General features: G+C 35.7%; 1 protein-coding gene across 2 annotated transcripts in view; it reads left to right on the plus strand.

Moving 5' to 3' along the window:
- The window catches only part of CTNNA3 (catenin alpha 3), a 1,595,169-nt gene that overhangs the window by 1,535,482 nt on the left and 36,919 nt on the right, over nt 1-22,768 (plus strand). For both annotated transcript variants that reach the window (XM_027130128.1, XM_027130127.1), the window contains exons 16-17: nt 2,332-2,437; nt 14,104-14,238. In XM_027130128.1, the coding sequence (XP_026985929.1) occupies nt 2,332-2,437; nt 14,104-14,238 (241 nt within the window). The remainder of the gene's footprint in view (nt 1-2,331; nt 2,438-14,103; nt 14,239-22,768) is intronic.

The raw sequence follows: 22,768 nt of genomic DNA on the forward strand, positions 1-22,768 counted from the left end.
GCTGACAGAGATCCCGAAAACCCATTATGAAAATGAAGGCAGAAACAACCTTTGTATTTTCCAATTTAAAAAGCCTTCATGACATAGCACATTTCAGGCTGAGAATGTTAAAAATTTATCATAGTTTCAGTAATTGCAGCTTCCTCTGGAACTTGGCATAAGATGGAATCATTTGTAAATGTATATTTTGTTTGGCTCTCAGTAGGAAGCTTGCCAGGCAATACATTTAATTAGGAGCATGAGGAAAAGAGAATAATTGTAGTCTGTCACAATATATTATTGTTACTTTTAAGTTCTATATGTGTTTAAGATAGTCGTCTCATAACAAGGTGTGTATTTAAAGCTAGAGGTAAGTTCCTTTTCATCAGCCCAGGGTTTTTATACGGGGACATATATTCTTTTTGAGGGGAAGGGTACGTTAGCTACATCCCTTAGATAAAACTCTGTGTCCGTTGTTTAAGCTAAGTGAGCATTAGCCCCTCTCCTTAGTAACAAATTTTGTCCGTTGTTTAAGACCTTGAAAATTGATGCATTGCCTTTTGGGAGCTTGGACAGCTTTATTTAAGTTTAACTTTCTCTGGAGATGCATAGACATGATGAAATGCAGTGCCCGTCTTGAACATAACCATGTACATAACATCTAGTCCTGCCTGATTCATAAAGTAAATTTGATAAGAACAAGTCAAAAAAATTGTAATGATTAATGTTGATTTTTTAGAAAAATTCAAAGCAACCTGTGTCAGCAGATTCAAAGAGGAGAAGTACGGTGATAACTATCTACTGAGGCCAGGTTTTCATCCTCTTAGCTGTGAGGTTCCATTTTTACATGAAAATTTGCTCGTAATGTATTTGAGAGGCCCCACGAATAAAATGCAGTGAAAGGGCCTTTGACATACTAGTCACAAGTGATTTGATGTTCAGGTTTTCAGGTGTAGAATACTCTGATCATTTTCCTTTGCATGAATCCCCCTATGTTGTATTAGTATAGAATGATAGTCCCTACGTGAACAGAGATTTTTCTCTTAACAACACATCTTATTAGATTTAACATTAGGGCATCTACCCTCAAGACTGGTCCAAGATGTAAATAAGATATTGGACAAAGGTTGTGTCCATTTCCCTTCTCTTCAACTCCACTGTATTTTGGCCTCTCAAAATCTCCCTTTCCTCACCCTGACTGGCTTATTCCTTCTTCCCACCTTCCTCACTCTTCTCACTCCCAAAGCATCGAAACAGATGGCAAAGCATCAAAACAGTTGCATTAGTGAGTGATTTCTTCAGGGTCCTATTCTCTGCTAGGAACAAGGAACAGAAACCACATAATTGGAATAGCCAGTGTGTCGATACTCAGTAGAGGGTTAGGAATTGGGCCTAAAGGAGTAAGGAGAGGAGCAGTTTTAGGTGGATGGAACATTTATATTCATTCAGGTCAGCTATTCATTTATTTTTGAGGAATGAGAAGACAGAAGAATATCTCCTTATCCCACTCCAACTATGTAAGAAGTGTACTTCTTTCTTAACTACGTTGCAAATCCCTAAATAAACCTAACTTTTTTATTCCATGGCATTAGAAACCAAAATTATCTTAAAATAACAAGCACAAAAATAACAACTTATTGAATGCTTACTTTGTTTAAAACAATGTTCTGAGCACTTTGTGGAAATTAAATCCTGAAGTCCCTAGAATGACTTCATGTGGTGGGTGCTCCTATTTCCTCTCACTGGGACACTGGGGCATAAAGTGGGTATTTATCTTGTTCGACTTACACAAATGGTCAGAAGCAGTCTGTGCGGGGAAATAGTCCACGATAGTGTGACTCCAGATTCATACTCAACTACTCTGATATTACTAGGAAATAATTGTGGAGGAGAGGTAATGTGATAAAAACAAAGTACAGTTAACCAAAAGACTGTAAAAAAAAAAAAAAAAGATTAAAAATAGGAGGATTAACAGCATCCCTGCTAATCAAAGTACACTGTTGAACATATAAGATGTCCAAAATCTCATGTTTCCACCCAGAATGAAGAAAATACCTTTGCCTTCAGGGGTCTACGTCCACCAAAAGTATCTCTGGGCTAAGGTTTATTGTACAAAATACATGGGAATGAAGATCAAATGGAGTCCATCTTCTTGGCAAAGTATCCTGAATCTTAACAAAATAGGCCTTCTTTTTTTTAAAATTCTTCATTTAATACTGGAATCTAATCATGGCCTGTTTAAAACTAAGTATGTAAAACCAATGGCTTATACTTTGGGGTACAAATCTTATGTGTGTGTGTTTGTATCTTAGCATGAACCACTGCAGCAAACATGTATTCTTTTATTTTAAGGGGAAAAGGACCACTGAAGCATACAACTGATGTGATCTATGCAGCTAAAATGATATCAGAATCAGGATCAAGGATGGACGTCCTTGCTCGGCAGATTGCCAACCAGGTGAGTTCTTTACAAATGGATGTGATGAAAGTTCATGGTAATTGCTCTCTGTCATTTGACATCGTTTAAAACAAAGTTGAATTTTTACTCTGTTGGATTGTTTTTTTCCTAAATTATTATTGAATTATTTTTAATTTTTTTTTTGCATAATTAACACACAAGTAGTGGAAAATTTATTCTGAGGAAGTTTATTTCTTGGTGCTTTATTATTACTACTATTATCATTATTATTATTTAGGGTTGGATTATTTTTAAGATTTTTGAGCTTCAAATACATTCAGATTATCCTAAATATTGGCTTTATGAGTTTCAGATGTACTCAAATTATTTTAATTGGCTGTCATACCCAATGTTAGTATTCTTTTTCTTAATATCTCAGATTTCTTATTTTTGCTCTTCAAAATTAGTGCTTTTCAGAAGTATGTTAGGTTTTCTGGGTAAACAATATGTTCTGGCATTCTATGTAAAACTGTGAGACAAATAGTAATTAGTAGAATACTGAAGTGAAGATATAAAATGTAGGAAGCATTTAAAATCCTTATAGATGCTCTAAATACTTGGTTTCCTTTCTTTAGATTTCTGATGTCTCTATTCCAGTTTTCTAAGCAGCAGCTACATTATTGGAGTTACCTTTTGCTTAACTTTAATTGAGAAATCTGTCAGTTTCTTTAGTTAATGTACTGAGATATTCAATTACTATTTCAAACTGAGATATAGTATTCCTTTGCAGGTTTTACATTATTCAACTCCATAATACATATTTATCAATCTTTGGGGAAAAAAAAAAACACTTGTCTTTTTGAGTCTGAAATGACTTCATATCTTTTTTGTGCATATACTTTAAGAGAAACTTTATTAGGCTACTTATTGTTATTTTATTTTTTTATCCTCTTTTTCTTGGAAGCTGAGGAACTTTCTCTTATTAGATATTATATTTTTGGATATAAGGGAAGAGAAATAAACAAGGAAAAATAATAACAGAGACAAATATTTTAAAACATACTTGAATATATATATATATATTCACATATATGGTCATATATATTTTTTCAAGTTCTTGCTACTACTCTATAAACATTTTATTAATCTTTTTAGTATTCAGCATTTACAGTTAAAAACAAACTCTATTCTAATATAATTCAAAATCTATTATGAATAAATGAGTGAAGCCCAAATCTGCCCATGGTTTTCTGTGTTCTAGAATTTTATTGCATTCACTTTTATGAGACAAAACAGTAGTAAGATAAGTGAAACCATAATACATTAAACAGATGCATGTGTTCTAATAACTTTTAAAATACTTAATGATTCCTAGCAGTGTACTTCTGTTTGTTTTAGAATGCACAGTTTTCAAAGTCCAAATAATTGTGTCACTCTGAAGTTGTCCTTTTCTTCTTGACTGATATTCTTATTTAATTGGGTCAGGTCACCTTGCAGTAGGTGCTCCTATAACAGAGCTGTATTAAATCATGCTATTGTTTTTAACATTATTCACATTGCATGGAAGAGAGCAAAAGTATTGTCTCACTTCCATATAACTTTGACATTTTAAAAGAAGCTTAAAGAAACAGCCACTGACTAATGAAGAATTATGGATGACTCTCTTTGGCCTTTTCCATTTCATATAGTAAAGTAGTTTCAAATGGTATATTTAATTTTCATCTGAAGAAATACGGTTCTGAAGAATCAGAATTGAATCACTTATTATAGTGACTATCTGGGAAGATTCTCTATGATTGTGCTTCGGATATTTTTTGATAGGTCAACATAAAAAATTTAGACAAAAATAATTACTGAAATTGGTTGTGGAATACAATTGAATAATGTAAATAAGTAAGGCAGTTTTTACAGTGTCAATGTATATTATGAAAAAACTCTGCCAGAACATGGCTTGCTTTTAATTTTGAACAAACTAATAGCCCAAAAACCTTTTAATAATTTTTATGATGCTTTCCAGTCTGCTTTTGGCTAGAGTGTCAGAAGTTCAAACATCAATCAATTTTCAATTCTATCCAACATGGATTTGTGAAATATATATATAGTTGGGCCAATTTAGTTTCATTCTATAAAGTTTCATAGTCAAAGTTCATATGTAGAGAGAATGAAATGAAATCAAATTGAGACTTCTAGTTCTGCCTTCCTGGATTTTTTTTTTAACCCTTCTTCCCTGTCTTGCTTCCTTGAACATATGTTTATTGTATATAACTACATACAATTTACTACTCTGGCATTACCATTAGGTAGCTAGGAAGAGATGATTGAAAATCTTCTGTTGTAACATACAGAAGCATAATGTAAGCTTACTTGTCCCAATCACTCAACATCTCTTGGATTTAGAATTATCTTGAGATGGTGAGGTAGATTTCATATGCCATCCAAGACCATGTTGTTTAAGTCCTGTAGAACTCTGGTACAAATCCTGTCTCCATTAGCCAGTATATTCCTGAGGGTCAGGATGTTGTTAGTTATCACAATTCTTAAACATTTTCCCCATGAATAAAGAGAATGACAAGTTGGAGAAGTATGCTTCTTACAAATTTAGTATTTCGGACTCTTGGTACACATCTCTTTCTATTCTTTGACTCTTCATGATAAATCATCATGTTAGCAGGTATTCTAAATTAGATGAACTGGAAAATACCTCACAAGGTAGGAATAATACACTGAAAGATCTCAATTAGTCACAGAAGCAACCTACCTCAAATAGAAAAGAGGTGAATAGGAAACAAAATAAAATTAACATCTGCTAAAGTGTTTTGTGCAAGAAGAGGACAAAATTGGACTTTCTAACCCCTGAGTGCTGTGTCTGAATCCTAATACTCCTTCACTGTAAATTTTCCAAAGCAAAGATATCCAGATTGTTGATTGGGTACTCCCACCTAACCATAACAGGACACAATTAAAATGAATTTTCAGTGTTAAATATATTGAAAGCCAAAACTAATTTAAGAAAGATGGCATTTAAAAAACAAGATAAAGAATTACAAGGCCAATCATACACAGTGCACTCAACTATGAAGAAAACAATCTCCAAGGGTAATTTATATTGATATTTTGACAAAATATTGTTGGTGGCTAGCCTGATTTGTATTGTTTTCCTGCTGATGTTATGAGTAAAAAAAATGTAATAAAACTACACTAAAAAGAAACTTATGAAGCATTAATTGCATCATTCTAACATGTCTCTTAAGAATATAACTTCTAGATGCATCTTGTGACAATATTTGTATTTTGACACAATTATTTGTCTGAAATTTATCTTGAACAGAGAATTTGATACCTAGATTTGTTCTCCCGATTAATGAACCCCTACTTTATAAAAATGAATGCATAGCAGGTTCTCAGAAATTAAATAGGAATAGATAAAATACTGAAAATATTTTATCTGTTTGCATCCTTGAAGTAAGAGTTTCCTGTTAAAAGGCATGCTGCTTTACTATTTTTCTTTTTTATTGGGTCTTTGTCATTTTCCCATTGAAACAATATCTTAAATGATTGGAGGGTGATTATATATTCAGTATTATTTCATGTATGCAAAACTATAGCCTTGGGTACCCAGAATAAGGTGTTTTAGGGTCTAGGAAGAAGGGGCTATTTGGTGTAAGAGGGGAAGACGAAAGATGAGGAAAGTTTCTCCTTACAGGTGCCTGGCTGACTTTAACCAAAAATTCCAAAGAATCAAAATTTGTCTGAATTACCTTTCCACCATCCTTACCATATCCATATTCTTTATACAGGGTAAAACATTTGTATAAGTTCATTTCAATCCCGTAACTCTTCAGTTGACACGTTTCAGGTTTCAGGGAGGGAGATGATGTGTTTTGAGTTTTAATCTAATACACAGGGAAACCAATCCTTCTGAGAATTTCTCATGGAAGTCAGCATAAAGCAGAAAAGTAGGTTGGGCCAGAACTTTATACCTACTAAAGGATGAAGCTTTGATGAAGATGGAAAATATCTTTGTCTTTAATTTGTATTAGTGTTCAAAGGATATGTCACTGATAGCCGTCTCTCAATGATTGTATGTCCAAACCAAGTTGAAACTAAAAATAAATTTGAAGCAGTTCTTAAACTCAGAACTATTTTAGGGACTTCCCTTGTGGTCCAGTGGGTAAGACTCCGTGCTCCCAATGCAGGGGGCCCAGCTTCGATCCCTGGTCGGGGAACTAGATCCCGCATGCATGCTGCAACTAAGAGTCTGCATGCGCAACTAAGAGACCTCACGCTGCAACTAAGACCCGGCACAACCAAAATAAATAAATATTTTTTTAAAAAAGACCGTTTTAGGGACACCCCTGGTGGCGCAGTGGTTAAGAATCCGCCTGCCAATGCAGGGGACACGGGTTCGAGCCCTCGTCCAGGAAGATCCCACATGCCACGGAGCAACTAAGCCCGTTCACCACAACTACTGAGCCTGTGCTCTAGGGCGCGAGTGCCACAACTATTGAGCCTGCATGCCACAACTACTGAAGCCCACGTGCCTAGAGCCCGTGCTCTGCAACAAGAGAAGCCACCGCAATGAGAAGCCCGCACACCACAACAAAGAGTAGCCCCCACTTGCCACAACTAGAGGAAGCCTGCACGCAGCAATGACGACCCTGCGCAGCCAAAAATAAATAAAATAAATAATTTGTTTTTAAAAGACCATTTTAGTCTAAATAAATAAGGAGATGTGACAAAATTTGAACAACATATACAATTTCTGGTAAAACAACATTTATGCATTGAAAAATGCCAAACTATAATTTCCCAAATATAACTCTCACAAGTCAGCAGGTCCACTGTAGACCATATGAATCAATGTCGTCCTTCATCATGACATAATAAAAGAGTCCCACTGTATTTTTACCATACTTCCAGAGATACCCTTCTCTTTTGTGTCTTAGAAACCGTAGTTTGCTAAAGAGCAGCAATGATAGGCATAACAAAGAAGAAAAACGTTCAAAGTGTGCTGAGATTTCTGGATGTAAAATCAACCCAAATAAATGACTGACCAAATTTAATAGATGGGAGAGAGGAAGGAAGCACTCTTTATTGAGATAGTTAATAGAACCGGAAAAATGGTTTTATAATAGGCAAGATGGAGTATGAGACAGTGGGGGGTTATATGTGTTGAGTGTGAAATCTTGATAAGACAGTGAGATGAGCTGGGACAATACAATATGTATATGGATTTTCTGAAGACAGGGCTGGATGATAGAGATTTAGTCATGTTTATTTTGTAAGTGATCAGTGAAGCCAGAGCAGCATATATTGATAGTATTATCCAAGAAGAGGGTAAGAGTGAAAAGATGCCCAAGAATGAAAACTCAGAACACCAATAAGGGTGGCATTGAAATTTTTTAGAAAGCATGTTCGTGAACAAGAGGAGAGAAAGATGGGATTACAGGGTTGAGGGAGGGATTTTGGTTTGAGGGACTTTATGTTGATAGATTCAAGGATAGAAAAAGACATTAAAAGTACAGAAAAAGATGGGATCATGGGTGATCTGTGACCCTGAGGAAGGTGAAACGAGACAGCCTCTGGGCTGGAGTATAGGTGAAGAAATGAGCCCTGTGGGAAGGGAAAGGTCATGGACACAGAATGCTTCTGCTCTCACTGGTTGCTTGAAATTTCTACTCTAGAAATTCACAATGACACCTAATAACTTTCCCTTAACAAACTTTGCCAGCTTAGCAGAATTTGTTGTCTGTAATTGCGAAAGTCATTTTAATTGTGTCTTAAATAAAGTTTAAACTCCATTATGAGCAAAAAAAAAAAATAGCTAAACTAATGGAATAAAGGTCTTTAAAAGTATTCACTTTGCTAATACCCTTAAAATTCAAACTGAAAGGTAATAAATGTTCTTCACTTTTCCTCTCATTACTAAATGATGTATTCTGTATTGGTATGAAGCATCTTACTAGAAGAGTGAAAGCCGGTTTAATGTGCCCAAACCACTTAGGCTGACATGCCATCTGCTTGTCTGTAGTGAGTGTCCTGGTGGTTATAAAATTTAAATTAAAAAAAAGAAAATCCATGAATTAAAAAGCTAACCAGGTGTCCTGGTTAACATCTCCTATCTTAATAAACTGGGACATAATAACCAAAATGTGTTATGATATTCTACCACTTGATTTGACTAAAAGTCCCTAGCTGTATTCCTTTAAAAGTGTTTTTTGTACAAATTTTATTTTTTTGAAAAGTAAAGGACATGAATGTTCTGTTGGGTGGGCTGAAAGGTTTCTTTCTTAAGATGGCTCTAGTAGCACTTAGTAGTCTTTAATTTCATTTGAAACAATTTTGTTAGATCATGGGTGGCAGCTGTCATATCAGTGTGCATTTATAAAAAAGACTTATCAAAAGTGGTGAATTTTTGTGTAGCCATTTTAATATTGAATATGGAAGAAAAAAAGCAACATTTTCAACATATTATGCTTTCCTATTTCAAGAAAGGGCAAAGCCAACTGAAACGCACAAAAAGATTTGTGCAGTGTATGGGGAAGGTGCTGTGACTGATTGAATGCGTCAAAAGTGGTTTGTGAAGTTTTGTGCTGGAGATTTCTCTCTGGACAATGCAGCACGGTCGGGTAGAGTTGAAGTTAAATCAAAACAGTAACTGAGAACAATCAACGTTATACCACTTGGGAGATAGCCAACATACTCAAAATATCCAAAGCAAGTGTTGACAATAATTTGCACCAGTTTGGTTATGTGAATCGCTTTGAAGTTTGGGTTCCACGTAAGTTAAGAGAAAAAAACCTTCTTGACCATATTTCTGCATGCAATTCTCTACTGAAATGTAATGAAAACATTCCATTTTTAAAACAAATTGTGACAGGTGATGAAAAGTGGATACTGTACAATAATGTGGAACAGAAGAGATCGTGGGACAAGCAAAATGAACCACCACCAACCACACCAAAGGCCAATCTTCATCCAAAGAAGGTGATGTTGTATATATGGTGGGATTGGAAGAGAGTCCTCTATTACAGGGGTCCCCAACCCCCGGTACCGGTCTGCGGCCTGTTAGGAACCGGGCCGCACAGCAGGAGGTAAGCGGCAGGTGAGCAAGCGAAGCTTCATCTGCCGCCCCCCATCGCTCCCTGTCGCTCGCATTACCACCTGAGCCATCCCCCCCGCCCCCAGCCACCGTCGGTGGAAAAATTGTCTTCCATGAAACTGGTCCCTGGTGCCAAAAAGGTTGGGGACCGCTGCTCTATTATGAGCTCCTTCTAGGAAACCCAATGATTAATTCCAACAAGTACTGCTCCCAATTAGACCAACTGAAAGTGGCACTAGACAAAAAGTGTTCAGAGTTCGTCAACAGAAAATGCATAATCTTCCATCAAGATAATGCAAGACCACATGTTTCTTTGATGACCAGGCAAAAACTGTTACAGCTTGGCTGGGAAGTTCTGATTCATCCGCCGTATTCACCAGACATTGCACCTTCGGATTTCCATTTATTTTGGTCTTTACAAAATTCTCTTAATGGAAAAATTTTCAATTCCCTGGAAGACTGTAAAAGGTACCTGGAACGGTTCTTTGCTTAAAAAGATAAAAAGTTTTTGGAAGACGGAATTATGAAGTTGCCTGAAAAATGGCAGAAGGTAGTGGAACAAATGGGTGAATACGTTGTTCAATAAAGTTCTTGGTGAAAATGAAAAATGTGTCAGGCACTTTTTTGGCCCACCCAGTACCAATCTAGGTCCCAAACTTTTTCAATTAGCTTTATGTAAAAATATAAAAGGTGAGGAAAACATAATTTGATTTTAATAACGGAGATTTGGCAAATAGTAGAAGAGCATTCTTAAAGTGGGAATGATTCATTCTCCTGGTTCTGCTTCTGGGCAGCTAAAAGTGACTCAGAAAGACTTTCCAAATGTCAATAGAAAACAAGGCTTTAACAAGTCTTATAGTATGGAATTTACCAATCACTATGTTTTTCATACTTCACTTATAAAACTACTATCTTTAGGTGTAACCAACATTTTCATCAATTCTGGGAATGAAGGATAAATCTGGATCAAGTAACTTTGTTTGTTTGTTTGTTTGTTTTTGTTTTGCGGTGCGCGGGCCTCTCACTGTTGAGGCCTCTCCCGTTGCGGAGCACAGGCTCCGGACGCGCAGGCTCAGCGGCCATGGCTCACGGGCCCAGCCGCTCCGCGGCATGTGGGATCTTCCCGGACCGGGGCACGAACCCGTGACCCCTGCATCGGCAGGTGGACTCAACCACTGCGCCACCAGGGAAGCCCTGGGTCAAGTAACTTTTAATTTCCAAAGTTCAACTTCAAATTTTCTACTCATTTGACTCATTCTTTGCTTAACACAATTCTAGACTCTTCTAGCATGGCCTTGAAAGTGTCTTGAGAGAGACTGTATGTTTTGCTTAAACTTAGGTGATTGCAACATTGGTTATCAGTTAACAATCTGATTATTAATTTGCAAGTTTGATTTTATCGGACGTTATGTAGTGGTGCTGGTCTTTAAGGAACAAATTCACCCAAATCCTACCTACAGTATACAGATAAGAGTGTCAATTTAAGCAACCAATTTACAAATCAGAGTGGCAATTTACTGTTTATATATAAGACAAAACTGGCAGGAAGACCGATATTGTTCCTAGACCTTAGAGGTAGGGATTGGAGCCAGATCATGTGAGTCTGAATACCAGCTTTACTATTTCTCAGTTGGGCAAGTCAATTAACTTATCTATGCCTCAGTTTCCTCCTTTGTTAAGGAGGAAACTGAGGCATAGAGAAGGAGGCATAGAACTTGCCTCATGAAGTTGTGTGATTATTAAAAGAGTTAATATAGGTAAAGCACCTAGAAGAGTATATGACAGATAGAACACTGTATGTGTCAAAGATTATCATTGAGTCCATCCATAAGAACAAACAATAGATAAGACCATTCATTACTCAGGATAGACAAAGCAACGTTTTGAATGAATGTCATAGGAGATCATTGTGTAGTGAATGAAACAGAGAAAACTCAATTCAAATCTTTACGCAAATCATAAATTCTATCCAAAACCTAGCTTGCAAATATGCAAAATGACAATAATTAGATCTCAGTAAAATGACCCTATGAATACTAACTTAGAATTATGCATGTAAAGGACATGGCACAGTGCCTGACACGTAAGAAGTACCTAATAAAGATCAACTTCCTGTCGTGGTAAAACAATGAGATGACTTGCCTGTCATCATTATAGGTAATTCTAGATAGCTAATTTTTGTCTTTAAAAAAATCTAAGCAATCTTTATTTCAAAATAGACATAGTTTTCCCATAAATTCTCTTTTTCCTTGAAATTATGCAACCCATGGTAATCTGTGATTAAAAAAAAAAATTCACTCCAAATTCTCCTAAGTTCAGCGATTGAAAATAAAATGGATTTAAAAGCAAGTAGATATGGATTCAAATACTGGCTCTAGCATAAGCTCTTCAATCCTGGGAAAATTATTATGCTTTCTAAACTTCTCATTTCTCATGTGTAAATTGGAGAAATCCCTTCCTTTACTTGTTTTTTGCTGCTTCTTCCTCCTCCCCCCTTCCCTTCTCTCTCTCTCTCTCTCTCTCCTTTTCTTTTCCTTCCTCTCCTTCTCTTTCTTCTTACTTAGTTACAGTTTAATCCTCCTGATGAGACTTGTGGGAGTATCCTTTCTTCTGTGTTAAAAATTTGAGAAACGCCCTTAATATCAAGGTCTCTCTATCATCTTATCTGATTGTCTGTCTGTCTGGTTATCATGTGTCATGTTATCTGTCCATGCCTATCTAGCAGGTTGATAGTATTTCTGCAGAAGAATTGATATCTTTGCTACCTTTGTTGACTAAATTTTACTCAAAAGTCACATGTTCTCATCTTGTCCACACATTCTGGAGCTATGTAGATTAGTCTATTTAGCAAATATAAAAGAGAATAAGATTCTCAGGATTTTTTCAACAACACTCCAGCTTATTAACTACTACGTAAAAGCAGAAATGCATGGAATACTTTCAGGTCTTTCGTCCTGCTTTTCAGTTTTCATTTTAGGCTATTAGATAAAGCTTTTTAAATAATAACATTTTTATTACTATAGAAATAATATAATTTAAGTAATATATATTAAGATATGTAAAATATGAAGAGTGAAAAATATTGATTATAATGTGTTTACCATTTTCACATATTTATTTCCCTCTATGTTTTAAACACAAGCATAAACACATATTTTTTACATACTTTGAGATAGTATGTGAATTTTTTTTTTTTTTTTTTTTTTTTGCGGTACGCGGGCCTCTCACTGTTGTGGCCTCTCCCATTGTGGAGCAACAGGCTCCGGACTTGCAGGCTCAGCGGCCATGGCTCACGGGCCCAGCCGCTCCGCAGCATGTGGGATCTTCCTGGACCGGGGCACAAACCCGTGACCCCTGCATCGGCAGGCGGACTCTCAACCACTGCGCCACCAGGGAAGCCCAGTATGTGAAATTTTAAATGCTGTGTTTTTTCCTTCCAAAAACATTTTCCTTTGAAAATATTAATTTTTGAGACTGTATAATATCACATTATATAGATATGTATCCTTATTTAATCTTTTCACTATTATAGAATATTTATTTCCAAATTTTGCTATTGTAAGTAAGGCTGCAGTGAATATCTTTGCATATAAGTTACAGTTCATATTTCCATATCCTTATGAATGTTTTTAAAGTGAAATTAAGTTATCGGGGATTTTTAAAAATCTATTCTAATTGCATAGGAGAAAGAACACAAACATTAAACACTGACCACAGATATTTATCATGTTATGATTAAGCACAAAGCTCTACTGCAGGAAATTCCTTACAGATGCTAACATAATGTAGGAGACTGTTTTTCGTAAAGAAATTTAATACATCTCTAGGGCTTCCCTGGTGGCACAGTGGTTGAGAGTCCGCCTGCCAATTCAGGGGACGCGGGTTCGTGCCCAGGTCCGGGAAGATCCCACATGCCGCAGAGCGGCTGGGCCCGTGAGCCATGGCCACTGAGCCTGCGTGTCCGGAGCCTGTGCTCCACAACAGGAGAGGCCACAACAGTGAGAGGCCCGCGTACCGCAAAAAAAAATAATAATAATAATAATACATCTCTAAAACATGTATGCTGCTGCCTCTTTCTTGGCTCCAGGTAGATCCCCAGCTGTTAGCTAAGGTGGGAATGATTTCTTTTGTCAGTAATAGCTAAAAACATTAAATGCTGAAAGTAATAGAACATAATATATGTTTTGTTGCAGATGTTTTTAATGCCCATATAAATAACGAAGGACAGACAATGCAGAACTGTGGGTCCTGAGGAGTATTCTAATAGCAACTTTAGATGAAGGGAATAATTGCATTTTAAATACTTCTTCAGATTTACCTAAAAATGAAATCTAAGGCTTCTAACCTTATCATAAATTAAAGGCAATTATTTCACGTACCTTTTCATGTCTGGAAATTCCTTTACTACTTCTTCTGTCTATGCTAAAGTAGTTAAGGTTGGAACATGAAGAAACTCTTCTAATGGTGGAAGCATATCAGAATCTACATGGCCTTGGTCAGAGAAATGGGACTCAATGCAAATAAAGTCAGTGCCTTATAAGATACTTGCAGTCTCAATATTGAATTGCTCTGATCTACTTACTCTTTGTTTTGCTATTTCCATTTTTATCTCATGCATGTTTAGTGCCCAGATCCATCATGCAAACAGGACTTGTTGGCCTACCTGGAACAGATTAAATTCTACTCTCACCAGCTGAAAATCTGCAGTCAGGTTAAAGCTGAGATCCAGAGCCTGGGAGGAGAGCTCATCATGTCAGCGGTGAGTACTGCCCCAGCCTTACCCCACCACGTGTGGAAGAGGCTTGAAACAAAGAAGCGACACCCCACCTTACCCCACCAAATCGTTTAGGGCCACGTAGGTTAGAAGAAACTCAACTGGAGTATCTAAAATTGCATGAGACTAAACGAGCAAGAAAGCTTGCCAGATTTCTTAAAGAAATGTGAAGTCAGTATAGCTTGTCTTTATTTACTTCAGAGATTTTACAGTGAATCAGGTTTGGTAAGCCCCTTGTATAAGAAATGGATGTGAATTTAGAGCATGGTTTTCTGAATTGAATCCTCTAGTTTTTAGAAAAATAAGGGCATATGTAATTGCAAATCAATGAAATAATTGCTTTATTACTATTAATTAATATTCACTTTCTCATTATTCATTTTTATATCATAGAAATTCAGGTCTTGAAAACTGTTATCTCCAGATGTAATTGTAGCAGTAGAATATGATAGAATGTAAATAGGTTTAGAGGAACCTTCATAAATTCTTTGGTGACCCTGAGTTTCAAATTGCTATAAAATGACCATCGTAGAAATAATGTCTACCTATTCTACTCATCTTTTAATAACAACAGTAGATCATTTCTCTAGAGTGGGTCTGTAATAAAATAATATTTGATGTCTATATTGGATTCAGTTATCAGTGACTTTGAGAAGGACATTGACCAAGATTATAAATTTAAGTTAAAGTGAAACATCATGAACATTCTAGGAACTTATATTCATGAGGACAGATTTTTTAAAATGATAGCGTACATATAAATGTGTAAGTCTGGGAGCTCTTTAGCCAGACTTTGGTCTTTCCCCCAATGAACTAACATTTTTCAAAAGAACATAGTTGCAAAAACAAAAGCAAAGGGAATTCCTCGGCAGTCCAGTGGTTAAGACTCTGCACTTTCACTGCCGAGGGCCCGGGTTCAATCCCTGGTCAGGGAACTAAATCCCGCAATCTGCACAGTTGGCTTAAAAAAAAAAAGAAAGCAAAGAATTACCATCAAGGGTAGGTGGCTGGGAACTAATCCTTACTGACTATCTCTTGCCTATATTTTGTCTCATTTAATCTTCACAATAACATACCAGATAGATTGTTTAGTTGTTTGTTTTATGTTCTTTAAAACTTGAAAAAAAGGAAATTTAGAAAGGTTAAATAGCTTCCCCAAATTCCTATTAGTAAATATCAGAGCTGGGGGTTTACCTTCAAAGGTCTTGCCTTCTCTGTTCAGGTGGACAGGCTTGAATCTATGATGAAACTGAAAACCAAAAATTAAAAGTGAATAATTTGGAAATTATGTCTAAGTAATTATTAGGGATAAAAAATTAGTTTCCTTGATATTCAAATTGTACAAAAACACTAATGCAAACCAACATAACCTGTGCTATATTGGTTCCCTATCATTTTTCAAAGGAAAATGCATTTTAAGTAGTCACTGTCTATCCACACAGACATGTGTGTGGGTATATGATTCCATGTGTGACTACATATATGCATATATACAAACAGAATGCATATACGTATATAAACATTTAAAAATATTGTATCTTTATTTTGGATTATTAGACACTCAGTCTTCATTTTCTCACTTAACATTATACTACTTTATTTTTATATTTTTAAAATTCATTTATTTTATTTATTTATTTTTGGCTGTGTTGGGTCCCCTTTGCTGTGTGCGGACTTTCTCTAGTTGTGGCGAACAGGGGCTACTCTTTGTTGCGGTGCACAGGCTTCTCATTGCAGTGGCTTCTCTTGTTGCAGAGCACGGGCTTTAGGCGTGTGGGCTTCAGTAGTTGTGGCACACGGGCTCAGTAGTTGTGGCTCTGGGCTCTAGAGTATAGGCTCAGTAGCTGTGGCACACAGGCTTAGTTGCTCCAGCATATGGGATCTTCCTGGACCAGGGCTCGAACCCGTGTCCCCTGCATTGGCAAGTGGATTCTTAACCACTGCGCCACCAGGGAAGTTCCCATCATACTTCTTTAAATGTGTAAAAAATATATTTATTTGTATACCCAAGCCTGTCATCTGTTTACTTTTCTCAGTTTCTCACACTCACCATCATTCACAAGGTCTAAAGCCATATGAATTTTCTTTTCCAATTATATATTTACCTCTTCATGTTGTCTGAAGCTAAGCTTTCAAAAATGTTGATAGAAGTTTGGCCTATACATTATGTTAAAATGTATTACTGTTAATGGTCCCTCCAAATATAATTTCCTCCAGATGTACAAATTGAAATTTTATCCCTTCCTGTTTGATATGACAATTCAAATTCATGAATTTTACATATTTTACAGATAGATTAAGCATGAACCATTTAGAATCCATTATTTACAATTTAAAAGCTGTCATTATATAAAATGAAGAATAGCATTGCAAATCCAAAGCTATTTTGTCATCATTTCACCCACAATTTTCCATTAGAAAAAATAACTCTGAAGAAAGGGAGCATGTCATGCACCCTTTTACATGCCTTACTGCCATCTGCTTGCAGGTAGATCCTGGAAAGCTTATAAAATACATTTAATTTGTGTGTGCCAAAGCACAATTGCTTTATTCTCTCTGTGATCCTGAGTTCTCGTCTTCTTTCTTCTTTAAATTGAGAAGAGGTTCTAAACTAAACCATCATTTTTCTATGAGGTCTTCTGAAAAGTAATAAACCTGATTGTAAAGCAGGGAAACCCATTAAAAATTACAGAAATTTGGTATTCAAAACTACACTTTTCAAAGTTTGCATTCCCAAATCAGGTTCATGAAACATTACTTTTAACAAATATATTTGGTTAGAAGGAAATAGGTATGAATGGAATGCATTTCTGGAGTGAATGGGCAGAATGTATTCTGGGTCTGGAGTGTCAGGGTTTAGGATAAAGAAGATGAGTTCATAACATAAAGGAATTTGAAATCATTCTCATAATAGACCATTTAATTAAAATAATTTTCCAATGATTCTTATGTCTATCTGCAAGCATTTAGCCTGAAGTTACATATTTTATTTATAACGAAACCAAAGTGTAGTTAGTCCAAAACTCCAGCTGTGAATTGAGCATCCTCTCAGTACCAGGCATCTGAGAACATCTGGGAGATGCAAAGCCTCCTTTAAGATCCTCAAATATGTGCAAAATTAATGTACATAAAATATACCTAAATATTCAAAAATGACTTCAAAATAATGTAACAGGCCATATGATAGTTGAATGAACAAAAGCATATGGTAAGAGGTGAAGGAATCATTAATTCCACTGATGTGGCAAGTGAACAAGAGAAAGCTCCAGAAAGTGGTTTGACTCTAATTTGGTCCTTGATTAATAGGTAAAAAAACAAAACAAAACAAAACAGCTGTATATTTATGAGGGAAGGAGGGGAAATGGATTTGAGGTAGATAGAACAACTGAAGTAGAAAGATAGAAATAGGGAAAGATGAGGATTTTTATGGAAATAACAAACAGTCTGAAGTGATTGCAAACAACTGTACTTGGTCCGTTGGTGTGTGTTAAGGGGGGTGGGAAATAGAAGAGAAGCTTTAAATGAAACTGAGAATGTTTCTAAAGGATCACTAACAGCATTTCAACTTTATCCTGTAGGCAGTTGAGAGTAATTGAAAAAGTTGAAGTTTGAAATAGGTATAAACCAATATATGTATTCGGAAGTTAACATTTTTTTAAAGAGTTCATACCTAACCTTTTATTTTTATTGAAGTATAGTTGGTTTATAATAATGTATTTGTTTCAGGTGTACAACATAGTGGTTCAGTGTTTTTATAGCTTATATGCTATTTATAGTTATTATAAAATGATGGTTATATTTCTCTGTGCTGTGCAATATATCCTTGCATCTTTTTTTGTTTTATTGAAGTACAGTTGATTTACAATGTTGTGCTAATTTCCACTGTACAGCAAAGTGACTCAGTTATACACATATATACATTCTTTTTTTTATATTCTTTTCCATTATGGTTTATCCCAGGAGATTGTATATAGTTCCCTGTGCTATACATAAGGAACTTGTTGTCTATCCATTCTAAGTGTAATAGTTTGCATCTAGTAACCCCAAACTCCCAGTCCATCCCTCTCCCTCTCTCCCTTCCCCTTGGCAGCCACAAGTCTGTTCTCTATGTCTGTGAGTCTGTTTCTGTTTTGTAGATAGGTTCATTTGTATCATATTTTAGATTCCACATATAAGTGATATCATATGGTATTTGTCTTTCTCTTTCTGACTTACTTCCCTTAGTAAGATAATTTCTTGTTGCATCTGTCTTGCTGCAAATGGCATTATTTCGTTCTTTTTAATGGCTGAATAGTATTCCATTGTATATATGTACCACAACTTCTTTATCCATTCATCTGTCGATGGACATTTAGGCTGTTTCCATGTCTTGGCTATTGTGAATAGTGCTGCAGTGAACATTGGAGTGCATGTATCTTTTTGAATTATAGTTTTATCTGGGTATATGGCCAGGAGTGGGATTGCTGGATCATATGGTAATTCAATGTTTAGTTTTCTGAGAAACCTCCATACTATTCTCCACAGTGGCAGTACCAATTTACATTCCCACCAACAGTGTAGGAGGGTTCCCTTTTCTCCACACCCTCTCCAGCATTTGTTATTTGTAGACTTTTTAATGATGGTCATTTTGACCAGTAGTAGTAGTTTTGATTTATATTTATATGTAGTTTTTTATATTTTATATTTTTTATGTAGTTTTTTATATTTTATATTTAGTATATATTTATATGTAGTTTTGATTTATATTTCTCTAATAATTAGTGATGTTGACCGTCTTTTCATGTGCCTACTGGTCATCTTTATGTCTTCTTTGAAGAAATGTCTATTTAGGTCTTCTGCCCATTTTTTGGAAAGGGTTGTTTGTTTTTTGTTGTTGAGTTGTATGAGCTGCTTGTATATTTTGGAAATTAAGCCCTTTAGGTCACATCATTTGCAAATATTTTCTCCCATTCTGTAGGTTGTCTTTTTGGTTTTCTTTATGGTTTCCTTTGCTATGCAAAAGCTTGTAAGTTTGATTAGGTCTGATTTGTTTATTTCTGTCTTATTTCTATTGCCTTGGGAGACTCCTTGTATCTTATTTATTTTATACGCAGTAGTTTGTACCTCTTAACACCCTACCCATATCTTGCCCCTCCCCACTTCACTCTCTCCAGTGGTAACCACTGGTTTGGTCTTTATGAGTCTGTTTCTGTTTTGCTATATTTATTCGTTTATTTTTTAGATTCCACATGTAAGTAATAGCATTCAGTATTTGCCTTTCTCTAACTCACTTATTTCACTAAGCATAATACTTTCTTGGTCCATTCATGTTTTTTTGTGCAAATGGCAGAATTTCATTCCTTTTTACTGCTGAATAGTATTCCCATGTGTGTGTTTGTGTGTGTGTGTGTGTGTATGCATCTACATGCTACATCTTTATTTTACCAGGGTGGTGATAGATGGAAAAATGAGGGACTGGAGGATAGAAGACTCTTTAGGAATGATTTTTTTTAAAGTCCGAGAGCATTAACAGTGAGAACTCAGGTTAAGGCAGTCTTGGTGAGAATGGAGATGTATGTATCCTTGCAAGAAAAAATTCTGAGGTAGAAATGATTAGAATCAATGATCTATTGAATTTTAAGGATGAAGAAGAAGGAATAATTAAGACTTACCCCCAATGTTTTGAGAGTTGTTGGCTTTCATAGTTAAAAGTGGCATCATTAGCCAAAAGCTATACACAGAAGAAAGAGCAGATCAAGAAGGGTAAGGCAGCTCATTCAGGTTTTAGTCATAAGTGACTTAGTCATAAGCAACTAAGAGGTATCCAAGGAGAAAATTCTAGGAGAAGTTGGGTATATGGTTTTGGAACTGAGGAGAGAGGTATGAAGGAGAAATAGATGGGATCATCCAGTGAAAGTATGCTGAATAAGACCAAAAATAGCTGAGACAGAGATCCAGAAAGAATGTTTTTCCTACACATGTTATTCTAATGTGCCTGTGTCAGACACAGAGACTTAGTTGTAGTCATTTAAAGAAATTGGGAGTTTACTATCTCCATAAAAAAAAAATAATAAATCCAAGAATGGGCAGTTCTGAATGTCAGCTTCACAAAGTCATCAGGGAATCAGGCTCTTATGTCTTTCTGCTTTATTATGCTTGGCTTCTGGCTTCCATTTTTATTAGTATCAAAATACGTCTTCTCTAACTCTAGTAGCTATGGCATTTGTATTCCAGACAGTAAAAATGAAGAGAAGCAGAAGCAAACATTTCCTAAATCTTTTTTAAGTCTCTTGCAAATGCTTTCTCTTACATACTATTGCCAAGACTTCAGTTATATGGCTATGTATAACTGCAAAGGACACCACAAAATGTAAAATTTGTTTGTTTCTGTGTGTTTTAATCTAGGCATGTTGCTTTCCCCAACTAAATCAGAGTTTTGTTTCTATGAAGAGAGAATAGTTATTGGGTGACAACTAGCAATTATACCATATCCCTCTATTATGACAAAAGTCACAGCAGTACTCGTATATATTCTAATTATCTGCTTTTTTATACATTTTCTCCTTTAGACTATAAAGTCCATGAATATTTTTGAATGACTGAAGATACAATAGCCAGTAACTAGAAACACAGAAAATTCAGGTTAACTGAGCCTTAAAGCACATATTGGATTTTACATTTATAAGGTATCTTTACATCTTTTCTGAAGCAGGATCAGTAATATGGTGAAAGCAAAAATTAGGCCAGAGTGGGCTGAATACTGAGTATGCAGTAAGAGAGAAAAGATAGTAGCTTACACTAGATTTTCCAGCAGTTTGTAGTTGAAAGGAAGGAGAAAGTCGGGGTTGGGGAAGAGACTGAGACAGACTTGGGCAAATGGAATTGCTGGAAGCTTCTTCTTATTACTCTTTTTTTCCCTTTTTTTTTTTTTTGTTAGCATTTTACTTATGTACTTTTTAAATGGTAGTAATTGAGCAAATGTTTACGTAAAGAGCAAAAAGCCAGAAAAGAATGAATCTGTAAGGATTAAGACTATAACTGATAGAATAAAATCTTAAGCAAGGGAGAAGGAGTAGAATTAAGATAACAGGTAGAAAGTGTAGATTTGGAAAAAAAGAACTTTTCTCCTGAGCAACAGATACAGATAAATGAAGAGAAATGAGGATATAAAAACATTTAGATACAGATGAATGAGAATATAAAAACATTTAGATACAGTCATTTTGGTAAAATGGGAGCAGTAATTTCCCATTAAGACTTGAGTGCTCTATCCACAGTTTTATTTTGGCAAAAGAACAAAGTAAATATGTCCGTATATTCAAAGACTTTCCAGTATTGCTTAGAAGAGAAAATAATCTAAGTTAATACCAATGATTTGAGATAGTAATCAGATATACTGTGTGCTAGACATTATTCTACCAGTGCTGAGCTCCAGGACATTGCCTGGATTATGCAAACTGACTCAGCTTCATTTTATCCTTCAGTCACATGAAAAGGAAGCCTTCCAATGGCTATCCTCTCTCACAAAAAGGGGGAATATATAAAAGCTTAATTGAAAAAAATGATAGCAAAACACAATGAAACCATGTAATTAAACTTACTGTTGCAGATCATTTTCCATAGGCTTCTTGACTTATTAATGTACTAATTAGGAATACATTACAAATATAACTCTAAGAAGATTAAAATGTACCTGGGTTACCTAAGGGCACTCCAATAAATTATCTGTCAATCGTTCCTCTAGCGTCCTTAAGCATGGTGCCAAGTGCAGAAGCTATTTTACCTTGTGAAAGGAGTCTTGCTATAAAGAAATAAATATTCTTATATTCTAGCCTGTGTGTGTGTGTGTGTGTGTGTGTGTGTGTGTGTGTGTGTGTGTGTATATAAAGTTTAAGAGAAAAAAATCAAATAATTAAAATTGTTTTAAATTCTTAAAATTACTCTTTCCCAAAGTGTTATGCTTCTAGGCTAGCAACTTTTTATACTACCTAAAGCTGATTAATTACATAATCACCATGTTTTGTGCATTTCCTTTAATGTGTTTAATTGTGCTGTCTTACCCTGAGCAGGTGTGCCAAAGCCACAATTTTAAAAATTGGATAAATAATAAAACTAATCAGTCAGGGGGGGAAAGATCAGCACGATGGAAAATTTGCCAAACAACAGCACTTCAGCTTTAGCTGAAATCAAGGGGCAGTGCGCATTCAACTAGGAATGATAGGGAACAGTAACAATGCAGCTATTGACTGAAAGAGCCACTAGGGCCTGCAGAATGCAGGCAATGGATTGCATACAGAATGATTTAGTAGGTTAATGTGCTTGCCATGTTAAGACATTAAGGGAATTAGTTAATGAGCTTTCTGAACCTGCTGCAGTCATTGGTAGTCATCAAGAACACTGGGAAAACTAAAAGAAGATTTGGAAAATCATCTGAAGTATTTAGAGATTTATAGAAGGACTAGGAGATGTATGAAATGGAATGGGGAGAGATGAGAGAAATGACGAAGGGGAGAAGGGCGAGGAGAAAAAGTCAAGA

Source organism: Aethalodelphis obliquidens, unplaced genomic scaffold (genome assembly GCF_003676395.1).
Source record: "Aethalodelphis obliquidens isolate GAN/ISIS:26980383/991018 unplaced genomic scaffold, ASM367639v1 scaffold37, whole genome shotgun sequence".
In the NCBI taxonomy this organism is placed as follows: Eukaryota; Metazoa; Chordata; class Mammalia; order Artiodactyla; family Delphinidae; genus Aethalodelphis; species Aethalodelphis obliquidens.